Below are 21,828 nucleotides of genomic sequence, written 5' to 3'. Positions count from 1 at the left end.
TAAGCTCAGAGGAATTGCATATCCTGCCAAAGAATCTGAGTGGCAGGATTAATGTTAGTTCTTCTGAGTCAAAATCTAGTTTTCTTTTCACTATTTGTGTTAGCCGCATGTGACTAATGTAGATATTGCAGAACACATGGTTGAGAAAATACCTTTAAAAAATGTCCCCAACCTTCAGAATTAGTGTTTGGCCTTGTCAATTGTTTAATCCTTTGTAATGTTCTCTTTTCTTGATCACCATACATTTCCCCTAGAATAGTTCACAGCATAACTGTTCTACACTGAATACTCTCAACTGAATACACTGAACTATTCTATACTCTTCAATTTCTGTGAACTGAATCCATTCTCCCATTGGATTACATGTAAAATTTTATATATTTTTAACAGAAAAAAATCATAAATAAATGATTTCCTCAGCTCCACATTCTCAACTCCTTAGGTTTTTAAAATATAATAATAAAAGTGAGAAGCAACATGTGTATTTAATATGATTTTCTAACTTTAAAATTTCTTAACTTCAAAAAATTCAGCATTGTGAATGATTTACTTTATTGGTTTATTTTGCTTAAACTTCAAAATATTGAGTGTGTTTACAAAAAGACATTTTTAATAATATATAAATTACCAAATGCCATTTTCTCTGGTAAATCACACAAACTGGCTAAGACACCATGTGTATGTTTTTTCCTTCTTGCTTTCTCTTGTGTGTGTTGTGTGTGATATAAGACAGAGGATGAAGGAATCATCATTCTATTCACTATGCCTCACCATGTGGCAGATTCCACAGGAGTTTGTCAAGCTTCAAGTTAGCCAAGAAGAGTTCCTGTGTATGAAAGTATTGCTACTTCTTAATACAAGTGAGTGACTACAAGCAATTTTTATAAGATATTTACTTTCTTAATTTTTAATTCAATGGGAAAGTCTCAAATAACAATATGATCATATCCTTATACATGAGGTATAAATCTTAGATTGTGACTGCAAAGGAGAACCACCTAATATACTGTCATAGACATTAATAAACTTACTTCACACTTGTCAGGTTTTACATGAGAGTAAAATAGTCCACAAGTTCAGCCAATTATATATATTTTTTCAGATAAAACATGATTAAATGACATTTTCATATTCACCTAATTAAGTTTATGAACTAGATAATATTACATAAACACAAACGATCTTCCTTCCACTCCCACTCCATAAAGGACTTACTATATAAAATACACAATTTTGTTTGGAACTATTCTCTTAATATCAGAATAGGCTGTTATAACATATATCTACAAAGATCAGTGGCATAACACAATAGTTTATTTGTCACTCATATTCACAGTCCAGTGGGTTAGGAAGAAAACCCACATTCCTTCCGTCTAGGGACTCCACTCTTACATAGCAGCTTGGAGTCCTCCATTTAATCTGAATAGAAGGTAAGCACCTAGTGATAAAAGATATGGAAGTGAGGCCTGAGAGTGTTATATGTCACTTTTACCCACATTCCATGACCCATATTAACTGTAGGAGAGACTAGAAAATGCACTTTAGCTATACACCCCAAAGAAACATGAAACATAGATTGGTCACCAGAAGGACAGGCAAATATCCATCTCACTCTCTCATACACAAAGAACACACATACCTCTGCCTCAGTGGATTCCCAAAGATCTGGGTGAGAAAATTTTTAAAAACTGCTTTCACTTTCCACCTTTTTCTGTGTCCTTGGAACATGCACAGGTAGGCTCAGCCTTTGAATTTCTGAACTGATCCTTCTGTCACTCATAGTGATTTGAAAGAGAACCACTGAGAGCTAAGACCTTAGGTAGAAGGTGAGCCAAGGGTCTTTCTCAGTAGCATCTTTTCAAGTACTTCTTTCTAATAGCACAAATCTCAAATAGTGGAGGGGTGGGGGTATACATCAGGAGAAAAGGCACAAAAAGCACTAATGCCTTAAAAAGAAAGTTTTCCTCATGAAAATTTATGAAAACACAAGGACAAATACAGGATCTAAGGATCCATAGCCCTATCCCCCTACCTTGAAAACACTATTTTGAACAGAGGCCCTCAAGTCTAATTTGATAAAATATCATAAAGGGGACTAAAGTATTGATATGGAACTAGCCAAGAGAGTCAACTAAAATAAACTTAATATTACAGTATTTAACCCCTTTCTTGACAGTAATGAATCCTATAGCAGTTATGTTATAGATAATCCTAGATTTCCCAAATTAGTTGATATTATTAACATAATTCTATATTATAGATAGGCTACATTGTGCTGGAGGTCCAAACAGCCCTAAAATCTCAGTAGCTTAACAAAAAAAATGTTAAGTATATACTCTTCCCGCTATATGTCCAATGCAGATCAACAGGGAGGCTCTGCTCATTGTTGTCCCTCAGGTGCCCAGGTACATGGGAGCTATATCTTGACATGCATTTCTCCAATCACTAGAGCATTGGTAAGGAAGGAAGTGGTGAGGAAAGGAAGTGACATACCTATAACTTCCATTCACACACCATAGAAAGCAAGATTCTTGGCCACTTGCAGCTTCAACAAAAGGGAAACAGCAATATTTACTGAATAGTATTTATGATTTCTACAAATTCTAATAAAAATCATAATGGGATTTTTGAGGAGAGACTTGGCAAAGTTTTTGGGAAGTCATATTTAAATCTTAAAAACTAAGTACATAAGTATTACAAAAATTTTGAAGTGGAGACGAGAGTTAGAAATCTACACTAATTAACACAGCATGGGAGAATAGATATACTGAATTGTTAGTAAAGTCAGACTTGTATATATTAGAACTTAATATACTGTAGTGGAAACATCACAAATCAATGAGTATGGAGCAAATAGATATTGTTAGGAAAAATCAGTTTTATGTTTGAGGAAAACTCAGTTTGGATATTTAGCTCAAGTTATATCCTAAAATAAATACCAGATAATTGAGTTATATGTTCACACTTTAAAAGTTAAAAACACACTGTAAGGAATACAAATGATTTTGAGATTTCAAATAAGGAATACCTTTTTAAAAATAAATGCAATTTATTTGGAGAGTTGACAAAAGAAAAGTTCAATGATTTGATACATAAGTATTTAAACCTCCAATGTGCCACTAAAAATTAAAATAAAATCTCCCAAGGAAGTATGACAAGTTGAACACACCACTGTTCACTCTAAAACTACACTAAAATATTACCAAAGTGATTTTTTAAGAACTAAAAGAGAATGAGAAGCTCAATAGCTATGACATTCTACAAGCCAGCAAACAGAACTAATTTAGCATACCTGAGAAAGTTGGATTCTAGGCCAGAAGTAAGAAAAACCAAGAGGTTTAATTTGAAATATCAAATCTTTGGCATGGTTCTCAGTTGGTGACAACAATGATTTTTTGAGATGAGAGTGAAGGTAGAGTTAAAAACACAAAGCTCTTTTTAAAATCTGGGTCCAAAAATCATTTAACCACAAAATTTTCCCTCTCCAACTCAGGCAGAGACCTTAGGTTATCCTCCTGAAGAGGATATAACAGAGGGTAAATGAACTGATGAAACTGTAGGCACTGTTGAGGGTGAGGGGTCTTATAATGACAACAGATTAATTATATACCAAATGTTGAGACACCGTCTTCCTGCATACTCTTACCCACCATCTCTCAGAACATTGTCTTCCAGGTTTATATCCTCTAGACAGGAGAATGAAAGACTCTTCTCTGCAGAATCTGTTAATAGCAGGTGTTTCTCTTTGAAATTGCTCAGCCATTTTGCCCTGAACTAAAGCTAACAGTCAATAAGTGCTACCCACTGAAACAGAACTATGAATCAGCCTTTTAGTTTTGCACTCTTGAATATAAATAACCAAGGCATCTGAGGGAGGCCTTGACATCAAAGACAAAGACAAAACAGAAAGAAAAAAAACAAATTTGGAGAAAACAGAGATGATATAGGAAGATGAAAACCTCAAAAAAAAATTTAAAAATCATCCCTTTTTAGAAAGATAATAGAACATATTGCACCCAAGAAACAACTATTTGGAAACAGAATTTACAGTACAGGCATTGGTAGACAAAGTTAGAAAACCTCTCAAAAATAGAGCAAAGCCCCAAAAAATATAGAAAATCAGAATCAAGGAGGCCCAATACCCACTTAGTTGGAGGACTAGAAAGAGTGAACAGGAAAATACATAGGAGGAGAAATCATAAAGGAAATAGTCTTTTCAACAAAAGGTATTTGGAAAACTTCATTTAAAAATAAAAGAAGCTGGACTCTTATTAACTTAAAATATATCAAGACATAAATCTAAGAGATAAAACTATGAAACTATTAAAAGAAAACATAGGAGTGCCTGGGTAGCCCAGTCAGTTAAACGTCCGACTCTTGACTTTGGCTCAGGGCATGATTTTGAGGTTCATGAGTTTGAGCACCACATCAGGAATTCTTGCCTGGGAGTCTCTGTCTCCTGTCTCTCTGCCCCTCCCCCACTCATGGTCGCTCTCTCTCGCTCTCTCAAAAATAAATGAACTTTAAAAAAAATAAAATAGAGGAAAATAGAGGAATAGAGGAGTCATGATGTTGACTTTGGCAATGATTTCTTGGATTTGCCACCCAAAACACTGGAATTAAAAGAAAAAACAGATAAATGGACTTCATCAAATTTAAAACTTTGGTGCATCAAAGGTCACAATCAACAGAATAATAAGGCAACCCACTTTATGGGAGAAAAAAATTGGAAATCATGTATCTGATAAAGAAAAAGTATTAACATCCAGAATATGTAAAAAATTACAATTTAACAATTAAAAAATTTTAATGGGCAAAGGCTTAGACATTTCTCCTATGAAGGTATACAGATAGAAATTAAGGAACAACATCATTAGGGAAATACAAATCAAAACCACAGTGAGATGCCACTTCACACACCCATTAAGATGATTATTTACTGTCACTAAAACAAAAAGTTCTACTAGAAATCATAATATATACTATGTGACTCAACTGTAGTAGGATTTTACATGACTAATAAATACTGAATATTTATATGACTAATATTACGAAAATGATATTAGGAAGATGAGAAATAGGATGTTGTGTGTGTGTGTGTGTGTGTGTACACATGTGCATGCACTAATGATGTGGAGATGATGGTAGATCTGAAAGATGGAAATAGAGTTACAGCCTCATTTTCCGTAGTGGAAAATCAAAAGTTAAAAATAAAAAAATCAAGAATCAACACTACAGGGCAAGATGGTAGAGCAGAATGCAAGTTCTCAGCTTGTTTAATCCTTGAAATGCAGCTAGATCAGCACCAAACCATTTTGCATACCTAGGACATTGATCTGAGGATTAACCCAACAGTCTGCATAACTTGAGCCACAGAACTCAGCAGGTACTCTGCAGAGAGGTAAACTGGGGGAGAGAAAAGCTGTGGAGGGCAGGGAGCTGTTTTTGTGGACAGAAGACAGAGAAGGGTGGTGGTGGGGGAATGTGGCACACCAGGGGAGTGCAGAAAATGCACTCCCCCAAAAGTAGCTGGAGGGAAAGAGTGAAAGCACAAGGGACTGGACAAGAAATCTGTTCCCCAAAACCCCTGATGGGGAGAAAGTTAAGGGTTTCAATACCATTAGGATTCTATAAACAGTGGAGCACAGAGTCGGAAATTCCAGAGCTCAGTACCTGGTGGTGCTCTGGTGAGGAAAGAGGGCAAATCCCCAGGAGCAGGCAGCAGGGTCTGAGGGGCCCTTGTGTCATAAGGGACAATCAGCAGTTCCCCTGATTGGAGAGAATTTGGTAGAGGCCATACAGCTTACCCACAAGCAAAGATCCCAGAAGACCCCAGAGAGCAGCCACGTTTGATGGTATTGGGACAAAGATGCCAGGCGGTGGAACCTGGCACCAGCTGTGTGTTATGATTTGTCATAGCCTCTGAACCTCTGCCACTGCCCAATTGCACAAATGTTTTCTAGGGCAAGCCGGCACCTGGCCACTGCTCAGCAAGACCCTCCCCCAGAGACTAAGTGTGGGTCCAAGCCACAGGGTTCTCTGAAGTGAGGGATCTTGAAACACTGTCCATCTCAGATAAAACTATGGAGGGAGGTGCCACCTGGCAGGCTGATGGCTTGGACACAGGCTGGAGGTGGGGTGTGGATGGAAGTCTGAGAAAAAGGAGGGGTGCTTCATTGTGGGTCAGTGAGAGTGTAAAGTTCCTATGCCAGAGACTAGGAAGCTGGGTGAAGCCATTTCCACCTCTCCTGCACACACACATACATGTACATGCACGTGAGCACCACCCAGATCGACCCCAGTAAACTAAACAGCGCCACCTAGTGGAGAATGAAACCATTACACCAAGCCCTGCCCAGCAGAGTCCTCCAAGCACATCCCCTAGAAGACCAACACAAGTCTCTCTGCCTGCTTAGTGTACAGACCATATAGAGTGCTTCATAGTTTGAGTTCCCAGGGAAACTGGATATAACTTCAGGTTTCATTCTGTTTGCTGGTTCATCTATTCATTTTTTATTTTGTTTTTCTTTTTACTTCTATTTTTGTTTAATTTGGGGTTTTTTTTCTTTTTTTTTTTGGACACAGAAAGAGGAAAACTTATTTTTATTTTCGTTTAAAAACTTTAAATTTTTTTACTATGTTTTTCATTGTTTGTAAATTTTTTATTCTATTTCACTTTATTTCATTTTATTCTACTTTATTCTATTCTTTTTTAATTTTAAAATTTTTTAGTATATTTTTTCTTTTTTCCTTTTCTTTCCATTATTTCCCTTTTTCTCTATTCTATCAAGCTTCTTTCAACAAGCAGATGAAAACACATCTAGGATTTAGCTTCTTTTATTTTATTTTTTTGTGTTTTTTAATTTTTATTTTTTTATTAATTTTGTTATTCCTCCAAGATGACAAAACAAAGGAATTCACCACAAAAGAAAGAACAGTAAGAAATGACAGCCAGGATAGAATAATAAACACAGATAGAAGCAAGATTTCCGAACTAGAATTTAGAACCACGATAATAAGAAGCTAGCTGCAGTTGAAAAAGCATAGAATCCCTTTCTGCATAGATCAAAGAAGTAAAATCTAGTCAGGAGAAGTTAAAAATGCTAACACGTAGGGGCGCCTGGGTGCCTCAGTTGGTTAAGCGTCCAACTTTGGCTCAGGTCATGATCTCGCAGTTTGTGAGTTCAAGCCCCGCGTCAGGCTCTGTGCTGACAGCTTAGAGCCTGGAATCTGCTTCAGATTTTGTGTCTTCCTCTCCCTCTGCCCCTCCCCTGCTCATGCTCTGTCTCTCTCCGTCTCTCAATAATAAATTAACGTTAAAAAAATTTTAAAAATGCTACAACCTAGATGCAGTCTCAAATGGATGCCACAGCAGCAAGGATGGACAAAGCAGAGCAGTGAATTAGCAATATAGAAGACAGAATATGGAGAATAATGAAGCAGAAAAAAGAGGGAAACTAAAGCAAAAGAACACAACACAAGGCTTAGAGAACTCAGTGATTTATTAAGAAGGAATAACATCCAAGTTACAGTAGTCCCCAAAGATGAAGGTAGAGAAAAAGGGTCAGAAGGTTTATGTGAGCAAATTATAGCAGAAAACTTTCCTAATCTGGGAAAAGACACAGACATCAAAATCCAAGAAGCATAGGGAACTCACATTAGATTTAAAAAAAACTGACCATCACTACAACATATCATAGTCAAATTCATTAAATACACAGTCAAGGACTGAATTATGAAAGCAGCAAGGGAAAAAAAGTCCTTAACCTATAAGGAAAGATAGATGAGGTTTGCAACAGACCTATCCACAAAAAACCTGGCAGTCCAGAAAGGAGTGCAGAATATAGTCAACGTGCTGAATTGGAAAACTAGGGAACCAAAAATTCTTTATCCAGCAAGGCTGTCATTCAAAATTGAAGGAGACAGAGTTTCCCAAACAAAACCTAAAGGAGTTCATGACTACTAAACCAGCCCTGCAAGAATTTTAAGGGGAACTCTTTGAGTGGATAAAAGATGAAACAAAACAAAAAATACTAAAAGCAACAAAAACTAGAAAGGACAAGAGAAAATCACCAGAAACTCCAACTCTGTAGATGACACAATGGCACTAAATTCATATATTTCAGTACTCACTCTAAATGTCAATGAATTAAATGCACCAATCAAAAGACATAAGGTATCAGAATGGATAAGAAGACAAGAACCATCTATATGCTGCTGACAAGAGACCAATTTTAGACCTAAAGACACCTACCGATTAAAAAAAAGTAAGGGAGTGGAGAGCCATCTATCATGCTAATGGTCACCAAAAGAAAGCTGGTGTAGCCATACTTATATCAGACAAACTAGATTTTAAAATAAAAACTGTAGTGAAATGAAGAAGGGCATTATATCAAAATTAAGGGGTCTATCCACCAAAAAGAGCTAACAATTTTAAATATTTATGCCCCAACCTGGAAGAACCCAAACATGTATGTCAGTTAATTACAAACATAAAGAAACTCATTGATAATACCATAATAGCAGGAGACTTCAACATCCCACTTATAGCAATGGACAGATGAGTAGAAAATCAGCAAGCAAACAATGGTTTTGAATGACAAACTGGACCAGATGGACTTAACAAATATATTCAGAACATTTCATCCTAAAGCAGCAGAATACACATTCTTCTCAAGTGCACATGCAGCATTCTCCAGAATAGATCACATACTGGGACACAAATCAGCCCTCAGCAAGTACACAAGATGAAGATCTTACATTGCATAGTTTCAGACCACAATGCTATGAAACTTGAAACCAACCACAAGAAAAAGTTTGGAAAGACCATGAATATTTGGAGATTAAAGAACATCCTACTAAACAATGAATGGGTTAACCAAGAAATTAAAGATAAATTAAAAAGTACATGGAAGCCAATGAAAATGAAAACATGACAGCCCAAAACCTCTGAGATGCAGCAAAGGTGCTCATAAGAGGAAAGTATATAGCAATCCAGGCCTTCCTAAATAAGGAGGAAATGTCTCACATATACAACCTAACCTTACACCCTAAGAGCTGGAAAAACAATAGGAAAGAAAGCCCACAACCAGCAGATGATGAGAAATAATAAAGATTAGAGCAGAAATCAATGATACCAAATTTAAAAAAAAAACAGTAGAACAGATCAATGAAACCAGGAGTTGGTTCTTTGAAAGAATTAACATAATTGATAAACCACTAGCCAGATTGATCAAAAAGAAAAAGTAAAGGATCCAATTAAATAAAATCATGAATAAAAGAGGAGCGATCACAACCAACACTGCAGAAATACAATAATAAGAGAATGTTATGAACAATTATATGCCAGTAAAACGGGCAATCTGGAAGAAATGGACAAATTCCTGGAAACATATAAACTTCTAAAACTAAAAAAAGAAAAAACACAGAATTTGAACAGAAGAAATTGAATCCATAATCAAAAATCTCCCAAAAAACAAGAGCCCATGGCTAGATGGCTTTCCAGGAGAATTCTACCATTTAAAGAAGAGTTCACACCTATTCTTTTGAAACTATTCCAAAAAATACAAAGGGAAGGAAAACTTCCAAACTATTCTACAAGGCCAGCATTACCTTGATTCCAAAACCAGACAGAGACCCTACTGAAAAGAAGAACTACAGACCGATTTCCCTGGTGAACATGGATGCAGAGGATTCTCAACAAGATACTCAACAACCAGATCCAACAATATATTAAAAGAATTATTCACCACAACCAAGTGAGTTTTATACCTGGATGCAGGGCTGGTTCAATATCTGCAAATCAATCAATGTGACACATCACATTAATAAAAGAAAGGACAAGAACCACACGATCTTCTCAATAGATGCAGAAAAAGCATTTTACAAAATATAGCATCCTTTCTTGATAAAAACCCTCAAGAAGGTAGGGATAGAAGGATCATACCTCAAGATATAAAAGTCATATATGAAAGAAACACTGCTATTATCATCCTCAATTGGGAAAACCTTAAGCTTTCTCCTTAAGGTCAGGAACATGACAAGGATGTCCACTCTCACTGTTGTTAGTCAGTATAGGGTTGGAAGTCCTAGCCTCAACTATCAGACAAATAAAATGTATGCAAATCAGCAAGAAGGAAGTCAAAGTTTCACTTTTTGCAGATGACATGATATTCTATGTGGAAAACCCAAAAGACTCCCCCCCAGAAATGGCTAGAACTGATCCATGAATTCAGCAAAGACACAGGATATAAAATCAATGAACAGAAATTGGTTTCATTCCTATACACCAATATTGAAGCAACAGAAAAAGAAATCAAGAAATTGATCCCATTTACAATTGCATCAAAAGCCATAAAATACTGAAGAACAAACCTAACCAAAGAGGTGAAAAATCTATATGCTGAAAACTATAGAGAGCTTATGAAAGAAATTGAAGAAGACACAAAAAAATGGAAAAACATTCCATGCTCATGAATTGGAAGAACAAATGTTAAAATGTTGATACTACACAAAGCAATCTACATATTCAATTCAATCCCCATGAAAATAACACCAGCATTCTTCACAGAGTTAGAAAAACAATGCTAAAATTTGTATGGAACCAGAAAAGATCCCAAATAGCTAAAGCAATCAAGAAAAAGAAAAACAAAGCTGGAGTTGTCACAATTCTGGACTTCAAGATGTATTACAAAGCTGTAATCATCAAGACAATATGGTACTGGCACAAAACCAGACAGATGGATCAATGGAACAGAATAAAGAACCCAGAAATGGACCCACAAATGTATGGCCAACTAATCTGTGACAAAGCAGGAAAGAGTATCAAATGGAAAAAAGACAGTCTCTTCAGCAAATTGTGTTGGGAAAATTGGACAGCAACATGCAGAAGAATGAACATAGACCACTTTCTTACACCATTCACAAAAATACTCAAAATGGATGAAAGACCTAAATGTAACACAGGAAGCTATCAAATTCTAGGAGAAGAAAACCGGCAGCAAGCTCTTTGACCTCAGCCACAGCAAGTTCTTACTTGACATGTCTCTGGAAGCAAGGAAAACAAAAGCAAAAATGAACTATTAGGACCTCATCAAGATAAAAAGCTTCTGCACAGCAAAGGAAACAACCAACAGAACTAAAAGGCAACCAAAAGAATGGGAGAATATATTTGCAAATGACATATCAGATAAAGGGTTAGTATCCAAAATCTAAAAGGAACGTACCAAACTCATCACCCCCCAAAAAATAATCCAGAGAATGGGAAAAAGACATGAATAGACACTTTTCCAAAGAAGACATTAAAATGGCTAACAGACACATGAAAAGATTCTCAACATCATCATCATCAGGGAAATACAAATCAAAACCACAATGAGATAGCACCTCACACCTGTCAGAATGGCTAAAATGAACAACTCAGGCAGCAACAGGTGTTGGCAAGGATATGGAGAAAGGACTTACACTACTTACACTGCTGGTGGGAATGCAAATTGGTGCAGCTGCTCTGGAAAACAGTATGTAGGTTCCTCAGAAAAATTAAAAATAGAACTACAATATGACCTAACAATTGCACTACTAGGTATTTATCCAAAGGATACAGGAATGCTGTTTTGAAGGGCACATGCACCCCAATGTTTATAGCAGCTCTATGGACAATAGCCAAAGTATAGAAAGAACCCAAATGTTCATTGACTCATCAATGGATAAAGAAGATGTAGTACTTGTGTGTGTGTGTGTGTGTGTGTGTGTATACACACACATGTATATATAATGGAATATTACTTGGCATTCACAAAGAATGAAATCTTGCCATTTGTAACAATGTGAATGGAACTAGAGTGTATTATAAGTGAAATAAGACAAATATCACATGACTTCACTAATATGTGGAATTTAAGACATAAAACAGATGAACATAAAGGAAGGAAAGGAAAAATAATATAAAAACAGTGAGGGAGGCAAATTATAAAAGACTCTTAAATACAGAAAACAAACAGGGTTGCTGGTGGGGTTTGGGGTAGGGGGATAGGCTAAATGGCAAGGGGCATTCAGGAGGACACTTGTTGGGATGAGCACTGGGTGTTATATAAAGTGATGAATCAATAAGTTCTGTTTTTGAAATCATCATTACACTATATGTTAACTAAGTTGGATTTAAATTTAAAAAGTAATAATAAATGTTCTGGAACCAAATAATGGTGATGGTTGCACAACTCTGTGAATATACTAAAACCACTGAACCGTATTCTTTGAAAAGGTGAATTTTATGGCATATGCATAATATCTCAATAAAAATTATACTCTGTGGAAAAAAAAAGGAAAAGGGAGTCAACACTACAATGATGCTATTTAAATCTGTGGAAGGAAAAGTTAGAATAGCTGAAAGAGTTAAACACATTTGCTTCTTGAGCATGAGAAATGTTGGGTTGCCTGGGCACTATTCTTTGCCCTAATAAGGTTGCAAAACTGTGCTAATATATAAAATATTTAAAAATTAAGCAACAAACTTCAAAAAACATTTGAAATATATTTTAAGCCCCTATAGATAAATGAGTACAAAATAGAAAAGTTTTTAAAAATTACTAATATGCATAAGAATATTGTTCAGCCTACTAATAATTTAAGAAATGAAAATGAGATTTTATTTTTATATGTAAAAAGCAAAGATTACCTAAAATTAAGATACTCAAAACTAGTCACAAAACAGTTAAATACTAAGAAGTTTAGCAATGTATATTATGAGTGTTAAGAAAGTTAATATCTTTTACTGTAATAATTCCATGTCTAAGGATATATCCTTTTAAAAAATAAAAAAAAAATTAAATTTATCGTAAACATCGTTTGGTAAAATATCTCAAATATCAAATGATAAGACAATTAAATAAATTGTACTCCTACAGTTTCGTGAGGTCAAATTATATGTGAGAATTAAAATATTCATTTTTAAAGAATTCTAAGAGATGTAAGTAAATGTTCTCAATATAATGTTAGGAAATATACTAAAATATTGGATTGTAGGATCTGGTGAATTGTAATTTTATATGTATTTTATGTACTTTCTAAAAGTTTTCCAATGATTATGTTATTTTTAAGTTAGCTAAATCAAAAATAAAGATCCTTGCTTTTTTTTTAAAAAGTGTTCTTATCTAAAATAGCACCTGGCTAACTGCCCATGACTCACCCTCTCCCATTTTGCCACTATGATATTTGCAAGAAATCCTAAAAGTCACTTGTGGAATCAACAAGAATCTGAGAGAAAATTCTCCAATCATATATTACTGGATGTAATAAATTAAGGAAACAATGAATTAAGGTAAGGAGCTCAAAGCAAAGAGAAATATTTATGAGAGCTGGTTCAACATAGATCTGAAATGTAGGAAAATGAGTAGGAGAGGAGAAAAAAATTGAGAATATCTCAGAAGCATAGGATGAGAGCCTAACGATTAGATTATCATATCCCCAGAACTTGTTAGTGGTTGATACTAAAAGTATGTGAGGCTAGCTGGGATTAGGCCTGATTTTCTCTTAAAGAGAATAATTGGTTCAAGTGCCAGTTCTAAATACTTAGATGGATAGAGTGAAGGCTCTGGGTTACTAGTTTCCATTCTTGAGCGCCCAACAGGAAAATAGTACTTCAAGAATCAGAAGAAAAAATTATTTTTTAAGTGTTTAGTTAAATTCCAGTTAACATAGAGTTATAGTAATCTAAGAGATTATGTGGTTTTTCTTTCAGCAATCTAGATATAGTTGCAAGAAAAGGCAGCTGTTTCACTTAAATTTGAAGATTTGTTTGTGAGATAAATACAACCAAAGAAAAAGAAAACAAGAAAATTGGGAGTTCTGATGATAATTTCCTGAAGATATCAACCAGGGCATCTCAAATAAGTGATATCAGAAGGAACTAAAATATTAAGGAAAAAAAGCTGTTGGTAAATTGACAATGTAGGGGAACTAGCAATAAGAATAGGAAGCTGTGTCTAAAATTTGGTGATCAGAATTAAAGATTACAGAGGGAAATGTCTGAATTACCAGTTAACATCACCATGGGAATAAGAGGCATTCCCAATAAAATAAGCAACAAAATAGGAATATTTGCCATAGTTACCATTTTTTAATATTGTTCTGGATGTCCTAACAATGCACTGACTCATGAAGCAGAAACAAGAGCTACAACTATTGGGAAGGGGGAAATGAGGATATTTTTAATATAGTGTTTTTGTATACCAAGAAAAAAAAAGGAAAAGAAAAAGACAATCTACCAAAACTACTTGAATTAAAAATAGAAATTAAAAGAAATAAATAAAAATAGAGTATCACAAAGAGAAGTATTGTGGTATCAATAGCTTTCTCCTATCAGCAGGAAGGAGTTAGGAAATTTAATAAAGCAATGTTAAAATTACAAAAAAAATAAATTATCCATGAATAATCTCAATGAGAAATGCTTCAGATTTATAAGACTTAAACTTTACAGAGTGATCCAAGTATTTGTTACAATACCTCTTCTTTAAAAAAGGACCCAGAATACATGTAATTGTAAACTAAATCAAACCATTCCTGACAAGGATGTGGAATGAGCAAATGCTAAGTTAAGTGCATAAGCATTGATACAGCTCTAAAATAAGTAAGCTAAAAATTTCCTTTAATTTATGTAGTTGTTTTTATCATATTCTTCAAGACAATTATGTTTATATGTCCTAAAACTATCAATAACACTCCTATTTAAGGTGTTCATATTTTGGGTTGTTTATCCAAAGAATTCATCTTTTTAAGCATAACTATTACTTGTAATTATCTTCTTACAGTTCCTTTGGAAGGGTTAAGAAGTCAAAACCAGTTTGAAGAGATGAGATCAAGCTACATTAGAGAGCTCATCAAGGCAATTGGTCTGAGGCAAAAAGGAGTTGTCTCTAGCTCACAGCGTTTCTACCAACTTACAAAACTTCTTGATAACTTGCATGATGTAAGTATTTTGTTTTCTAGGAAATAAATGATTGTTTTCTGAATTTCTGTAATATTTTAAATATTAAATCTACATTTTACTTTATATGGTTTCTTCAAGGTCATAATTTGTACTTATATCTTAAAACAGTATTTACATCACACTGCTCAGAATTTATATTGTGCTTTTTTTCATTTTCACTATAGATCATCCAAATATCCTTTTACTAGTATTTGTATAATTTGAGAGTAATTTAATGATTTATAGGAATTATACACCTTCCTGAGCATATTCTAAAATAATTTTGCCTTATGTTAGAAAATTTAAATATACAAGACAAGCAAAGGTATAGGTGTGGAAAATAAGACTCTTATATCATTTTGGATGGAATTATAAGTTAATAACAGTGCTAGTAGACAATTTGACAATCTACTCATCGGGTCAAATTTGAAACCTTATTCCTGAATATGGACAGATAGCTAAGGATTGTTAGCTATATGGGTAAAGCCTCTGTAATGAAAGGCAGAAAGCAAATAAACAGAGAGAAAGTAATGAAGGAAAAGGCACCAGAGCAGAGAACACAAAAGATATTCAAAAAGAATTAAGATATTTAGAAATGTATGATATTGCATCCATGAAACAAGAATAAAAAATAGTTGAAAAGGAACATTTACCAAGAAATTACTTTTGGATAATTTAATATAGAAGAGCAGAAATTTAAATTTTAATAGAAGGGCTGACATATATACCTCAGGAAAACTCAAAAGAAATAACAAAAAAGATAAAGATGAAAAATTAGAAGAGATAGAAAATTTAGGGGATTAATTGCAGGGAGTTCATTCTTAATTAAAAGGAATTTATAAAAGAATAGATAAAATCAAGCAGAGAAAATTTTATAAAAAATCATAGAATAAAAGTTGCTAGACCTTAATTTTCTGACTGTACAGCCCCAGTGTACAAAGCACAGCACAACTGAACAAAGGCACATTAATGTAGAATTTTAGAATACCAGAAATAAAGAGAATATCCTAAAATATACCAATGAGAAAAGAAACAAATCACATAAAAATTATCAGGATTCAGAATGATGTTGTACTTCTCAATGCAATATTAGAACCCAGAAAACAATGCCTTTGGAATTTTGAAGGAAAGGAAAATATTCAAAGAATTTTATACCCAGGCCAGCCATCAAACAAATATGATGGCATCATAAAGGTATTTTCAGACATGCAAGGTCTCAGAGAACTTATCTCAAATATAACCTTTCTCAAGGACATCTACAGGATGTTTTAACAACAAACACTGGGGTAAGCCAGTGAAGTAGAAAATCAAATACAGGAGAGATGCAAAGGGATATTTTAGCATAGCAATCATTAGCCTAGCTTGAAGCAGTAATGCACAGGGTTTCGGAATACTAGTATTGGGGAAAAAAAGATGGAACTGAGGGATTACCAGTAGGTGTGAACATACTGAGGTGAGTTTTTACAAATTGTGTCAATTGACCGTGGCTTTGTGATAAATATACAGGAAACAAAGCAAAACAGAAACACAAGGTTATTAACTCTAGCAAAATAAAAATAAGTCATATAATAAAGGAAATTTAATCCAGCAGGAAACAATAAAAATATTTATAATGTAATTGCTAGATATTGATTTGGTCAAAAACTGAGATACAACTATACAGAGAATGAGGAGAAAAGAAAGTGTGCATAGTTGGGAGGGGTGTCTCATATAAGGGAGCTAAGTCTCATTTTTCATAATAGAAAATCAATAACATCACATTTTAAAAACAAAATTTGTTAGAAATACAGAGATAAGTATTTAGAGACATGGGCTAAAGAAGTTAAAAGTGGTTGCATCTTGGAAACTAGAATAAGGATGGGAAGAATTCTATAAGGAAACTGCTGGATTTTGTTGCTGCTGCTGGGTTCTATTTGACTTTTAAAATTACTTACATTAATTACTTTGCCAAAAGTTAAATTAGATTAAAATAAATTATGCTGGGTTACTTGTATTGACAGAGGCAGAGTCAATATATTGTTATGCAAAAAATCCAGTCCATTAACAAATAGACTTTATTAAATAATTGCATTTTTGGAAATATATATGCATTGTGTATATTGTGTATATATACCTGGCTATGTTTGTATACATGTATAAAGAGGAAAAAGAATTTGAAAGACACCAAAATGTTCATATCACTTATCCTGTGGGATTATGAATGACTTTCATTTCTTTAAATCTTTCTGTACTATCAGAATGTTTCACTGTATGTAATATTTTCATATTACTGTAGAGAGTGAAGGGAGTTATTTTATCAAGAAAACATCTTGATAGGTATTTATATTGTTAGAAAAATAAGTTGTCATGTTTGATTAATATATGAATGCATTATTTTTCTTATACATGTTTTTTATCCATTTGTGAAACCAACCAATATGAATGTATTAATTTTTTACATGTTTTTTATCCATTTGTGGAACCAACAGCTTGTCAAACAGCTTCATCTGTACTGCTTGAATACATTTATCCAGTCCCGAGCACTGAGTGTTGAATTTCCAGAAATGATGTCTGAAGTGATTGCTGCACAGTTACCCAAGATCTTGGCAGGGATGGTGAAACCTCTGCTCTTTCATAAAAAGTGAATGCCATTTTTATCTTTAAAAATTAAATTTTGTGGTATGTCTATTTTTCTTTTAGTCTGCATTGTGAGGTCTTGATTTTTACAATGTTCTTCTCAAAGCCTTACATTTATAACGTATCATATTGTGTAAATTTCAGAGAGAATTGTGAACTTTTAATTGTTTTTCTTTATAAAGCATAACTAGAATTTTTAAAGTGTTTTGTGTAGCCATATATTCTTTAAGAGTTTACAAGATTGAAAAAGTACTAAAAGTGATTGCTAACATAAACTTAATCATATTCATAGTATTTCACACCATTTAGGTGAAGATTTTTAACTTTTGCATCTAACAAATCTTCTACTTTAAAGGAAAAAAATCTTACACATAAAAATAAAAAGTTATTGTATATGTTCCTTCTAGGTAGCTCCCTTTGTCTCGATTATATTTACAAAAATGAGCCTTTAAATAATGGTATGCAAAATTTTGCCTACATGAACATATATATACATTTTTGTGAGGAGGAAATTTATAACCTTTATCAGGTTTTCTAAAGGGTTTTTAGTGCAAAAAGTATAGAGAAAAAGAGTTTAAAATCCCTGAAGTAGATTGAGGGTTTGATATTAGGAAAAACAGCTCATATATATAGACTCTGACTGTTTCCCAGATTGGAAACACAGACTCTAAGGAAGTTATTAAGGAAAGCCATATCATTATGACAATAGTATTAGCGGTTTTGTAGTTTTTTACTAACCTTTTTTGGGACTTGTCCTTTAATGAGGCTTGTGAATCAAATCTGAAGAGTCTGTGGCCTAATGCTACTCCTTACCATCTGGAGCAGGTAGAAAGTCACTTAACCTTACTGATTTTCAATTTCCTCACCCTTACCACTGGTATAATATATTTCCTGAAAAATGTTCCTTTTGGTCAAAGCTTCTTATTCACTTCTTAATCAAAAAAGAAAAGAAGGGGAGGGAGGAAAGGAAGAGGAAAAAAATAAATATTCTCTTTCTTCATTCAGAAAGTCATAATGATAAATCACAGATTGAAAATTTTTGAGTGCCTCTGATCCAATTCTAAGATAGGTATTTCAAGAAATACTAGATACTGGATTAAAATAATACAACCAATTATAATAACTAGAAAACACACAATTCACACTGTTATATGAACTTAAAAAATATTGCATTAGAATATGGACAAGAGTATTTTTATGAGATGAGTCACTGGAGAGCCATTTATTTTTTAAAGATCTATGTATATATCTGTATATGTAAATACAGATAAATATATAAAAAATAACAGGAAGAACTAAGTTCATACCACTGATAAAATTCAATAAAAATAATCATTGTTTTATTTTCTGTTTCTTTTATCTCTATTATATATATGGGTATATATATATATATATATATATACCCATATATATGTGTATATATGTGTGTGTGTGTGTGTGTGTGTGTGTGTGTGTGTGTGTGTGTATTTTAACAGCTCAGAGTAACTAGTAGGCCAAATTATTTTTCTAAAATTTTAAAAATTGGACATTATCTTACAAATAAGATGTATCGCCATATGCAAATTAATGGTTGTTAATAAGAAAGAGTAACTTTGAAAACAATATAGAAAACATTTACTGACTTCTCTGATTTCTTAATACATTTTGGGCTACCCATTCTCTTTAACTGATAAATTTTTGCAGTTTACCAAGGGACAGTAACATCTCTTAATGAATACTAATGTGATCCCCCAAACGAGGTAAAGTGGTTTCATCTGAAAAAAAATTGGCATGACAGTGTTTTCAAAACTGTTTTTTACCAGCTAATTCTCTATTTATAAAAAGAATTAGCTATGGCATGTCTATAAATAGTGAATTCACATAAGACATTTGAAGTAGGGATTAAAATAAACTCCAACCAAGGCTCTTGGCTTGGGTTCATTACATCTATGTGACAAATATAGTCAATAATATACAAATTTTATAATATTTGGTTATAACATTCAGTAAGAGTTTAAACCAAGTATTCCAAATAGTGTTAGCATTAATATAAAAACAGTCTCTTCCTTGGTAAGTCTAACTACATGTCTTTTTCTGTGAATACATATGTATAACCATAGACTATAGCTATTCAGTTTTTCAAAATCTTTATACACACAAACTCATACTCTTGCTATCTTCAGTCCAAAGTTAACTTCCTAAAAAGGATCTAATCTTGCCATTTCCTCACTTTAAAATGTTCATTGACTTCCGGTCACCCATTACAGTGATTATCAACTATAGCTTCATGTTACAGTCTCAAAGTGAGCTTTTTAAAAATACCTTTGCCTGGGCTCCATCCTCAGTGATTTTATTTTAATTGCTTTACTCTTATTAATTCAGTGACACAGTAGTTATTCTGAAATGATGTTCAAACATCAATTTCTATAACTTTACTGTCTTCGTCCTCTACTATCTTACATTTATCTTATGTTCCAGCCATACAAATCTTTTTACCATCAATTTTTCTGCCTGAATTTTCCCCCTTTGATACTAGTCACATTCATATCTCAATTTTCAAGACTCAGCGAAGCATTATTTTTGTAATGTTCTTCCCTGCATCTTCCAGGTGGTGGTTTGCTTCCTCCTAAGGTTTACCAGGTATTTTGTGCACATCTGAATTATAGTAGTGTGTTCTATAATTCTGACTGTAGTACAAGACTGGGAGCCAGTTTGAGATAGAGCAATTGTGTCTCTTGACTGGGAGTTGCATGGCATGTTCTCATTTTTGGTATCACCATGGATCTATATCATTCTTTTGTTACATCATTATATGTCCATATTCATGATTTTATGGCTTTCTCTTCCCATACTCCTTATCTACATTTCTGCATTTCTCTTCATCTCTAAAAATTTTCTACTTCTTCCTACTTTGTGAGATCTCTCCTCATACTGATTATACCTTAGGAGAATATAAGTATGTTTTATATTTATTAAAAACACTGACTGACTCTCACAAATATCCAGTGACAAAGAGTTTTATGGAAGTTTGCATAATTTAGTTCTAAAAGCAGAGGCACCTTTGAGGCAAAATGGCTGTTAGTGCTCCCTGAAAAGTCTCAATTTTGGACCTCATTTATCTGATGTAATTGTTTGGGATTTTTGAGATTTAGAGTGAACTATGGAAGTCTTGTTTTTCTTGGTCTGAAAAATTGACTAAATAGATATGTTGTTTAGGCGTGAGTAAGAAGAGATAATAGATTTTTTCATGAAATAGACTGGCTTCTGAAAAGTAATGGTGTTATTACCTGAGATAAAGGTGGTTGATATGTTCTTATCAATGAAATAATTGAAGTAAATTCCAAGGACCAGTTCTTTTCAATGATTTCCATAATTATGAACTTGAAAGTCGAGCCTCTGACAGTGTACATCCTAATTCGCTTCTAAGAGATTATTTTTAAATGGAAAGTTGTTAGAGACTTTTTAATTTCTTATATAATTTTAATAGTAAAATATTTTACTTCTTACCTGAAAACTAAGGATATATAGAATATATGGTGAAAAACATCTGTAATTGTATAATTCAGAAATAAAAAGTTGCATTTTGGGGAAAAAAATGAACACTTCATGCTCCCTGTTTTAAATTTCAAAACTGAATGAGTGGAGTATTATTTCCTTTCCTAAGAAAGATTACACAAATGCAAACTCAGTATATAGCCCTAACTCAATATACAATTTTTTCTCATTTCTGATTTCACTCAACAAATATTGAGTACCTGTTATTAACAGAAGAAAATGTGGTAAAAAGCATTATGGGAATTTACAGCTGAAGGAAGACTATAACTCAACAAAGTTAAAGCCTAGCAGTAGGTATAAATCACAGTGTCTGGTAAATAGTAGGCACTCAAATATTTGTTGAGCACACAAATGAAAATACAGTTTGGATGTGATAAGTGCAAAGCATTATTTATGTATAACTTCACTAAGACAAATAATGCAGCTAAAGATATTAACTTTAAAATACATATCAGGGGCACCTGTGTGGCTCAGTTAAGCATCAGACTCTTGATTTCAGCTTAGGCCATGCTGCATCAGGTGTGGAGTCTGCTTAAGATTCTCTCTCTCCTTCTGCCCCTCCACCTGTCTCTCTCTCTCTCTCTCTCTCTCTCTCTCTCTCTCAAAAAATAAAATTAAAAAAATAAAACCTAAAATAAATTTCAAATAACCCCTTAATTTGTGTCAGTAATTCATTTGCATTAAATCTGAATGTACATTTGTTGAAAAGGTTTCAA

The 21,828-nt window shown here is 33.6% G+C and overlaps 1 protein-coding gene across 2 annotated transcripts in view; it reads left to right on the top strand.

The window, feature by feature from the left end:
• PGR (progesterone receptor) overlaps positions 1 to 18,921 on the top strand; it is a 104,849-nt gene extending 85,928 nt beyond the window's left edge. For both annotated transcript variants that reach the window (XM_019450172.2, XM_019450171.2), the window contains 3 exons: positions 730 to 860; positions 14,805 to 14,962; positions 17,431 to 18,921. In XM_019450172.2, the coding sequence (XP_019305717.1) occupies positions 730 to 860; positions 14,805 to 14,962; positions 17,431 to 17,586 (445 nt within the window). In that variant the 3' untranslated portion in view covers positions 17,587 to 18,921. The remainder of the gene's footprint in view (positions 1 to 729; positions 861 to 14,804; positions 14,963 to 17,430) is intronic.
• Positions 18,922 to 21,828: the final 2,907 nt, after the last annotated feature.

Source organism: Panthera pardus, unplaced genomic scaffold (assembly GCF_024362965.1).
Source record: "Panthera pardus isolate Hobbes unplaced genomic scaffold, ASM2436296v1 HiC_scaffold_12, whole genome shotgun sequence".
Lineage (NCBI taxonomy): Eukaryota > Metazoa > Chordata > Mammalia > Carnivora > Felidae > Panthera > Panthera pardus.
The sequence above is the reverse complement of the archived record's forward strand: the minus strand, read 5'-3'. Positions and strand labels throughout refer to the sequence as shown.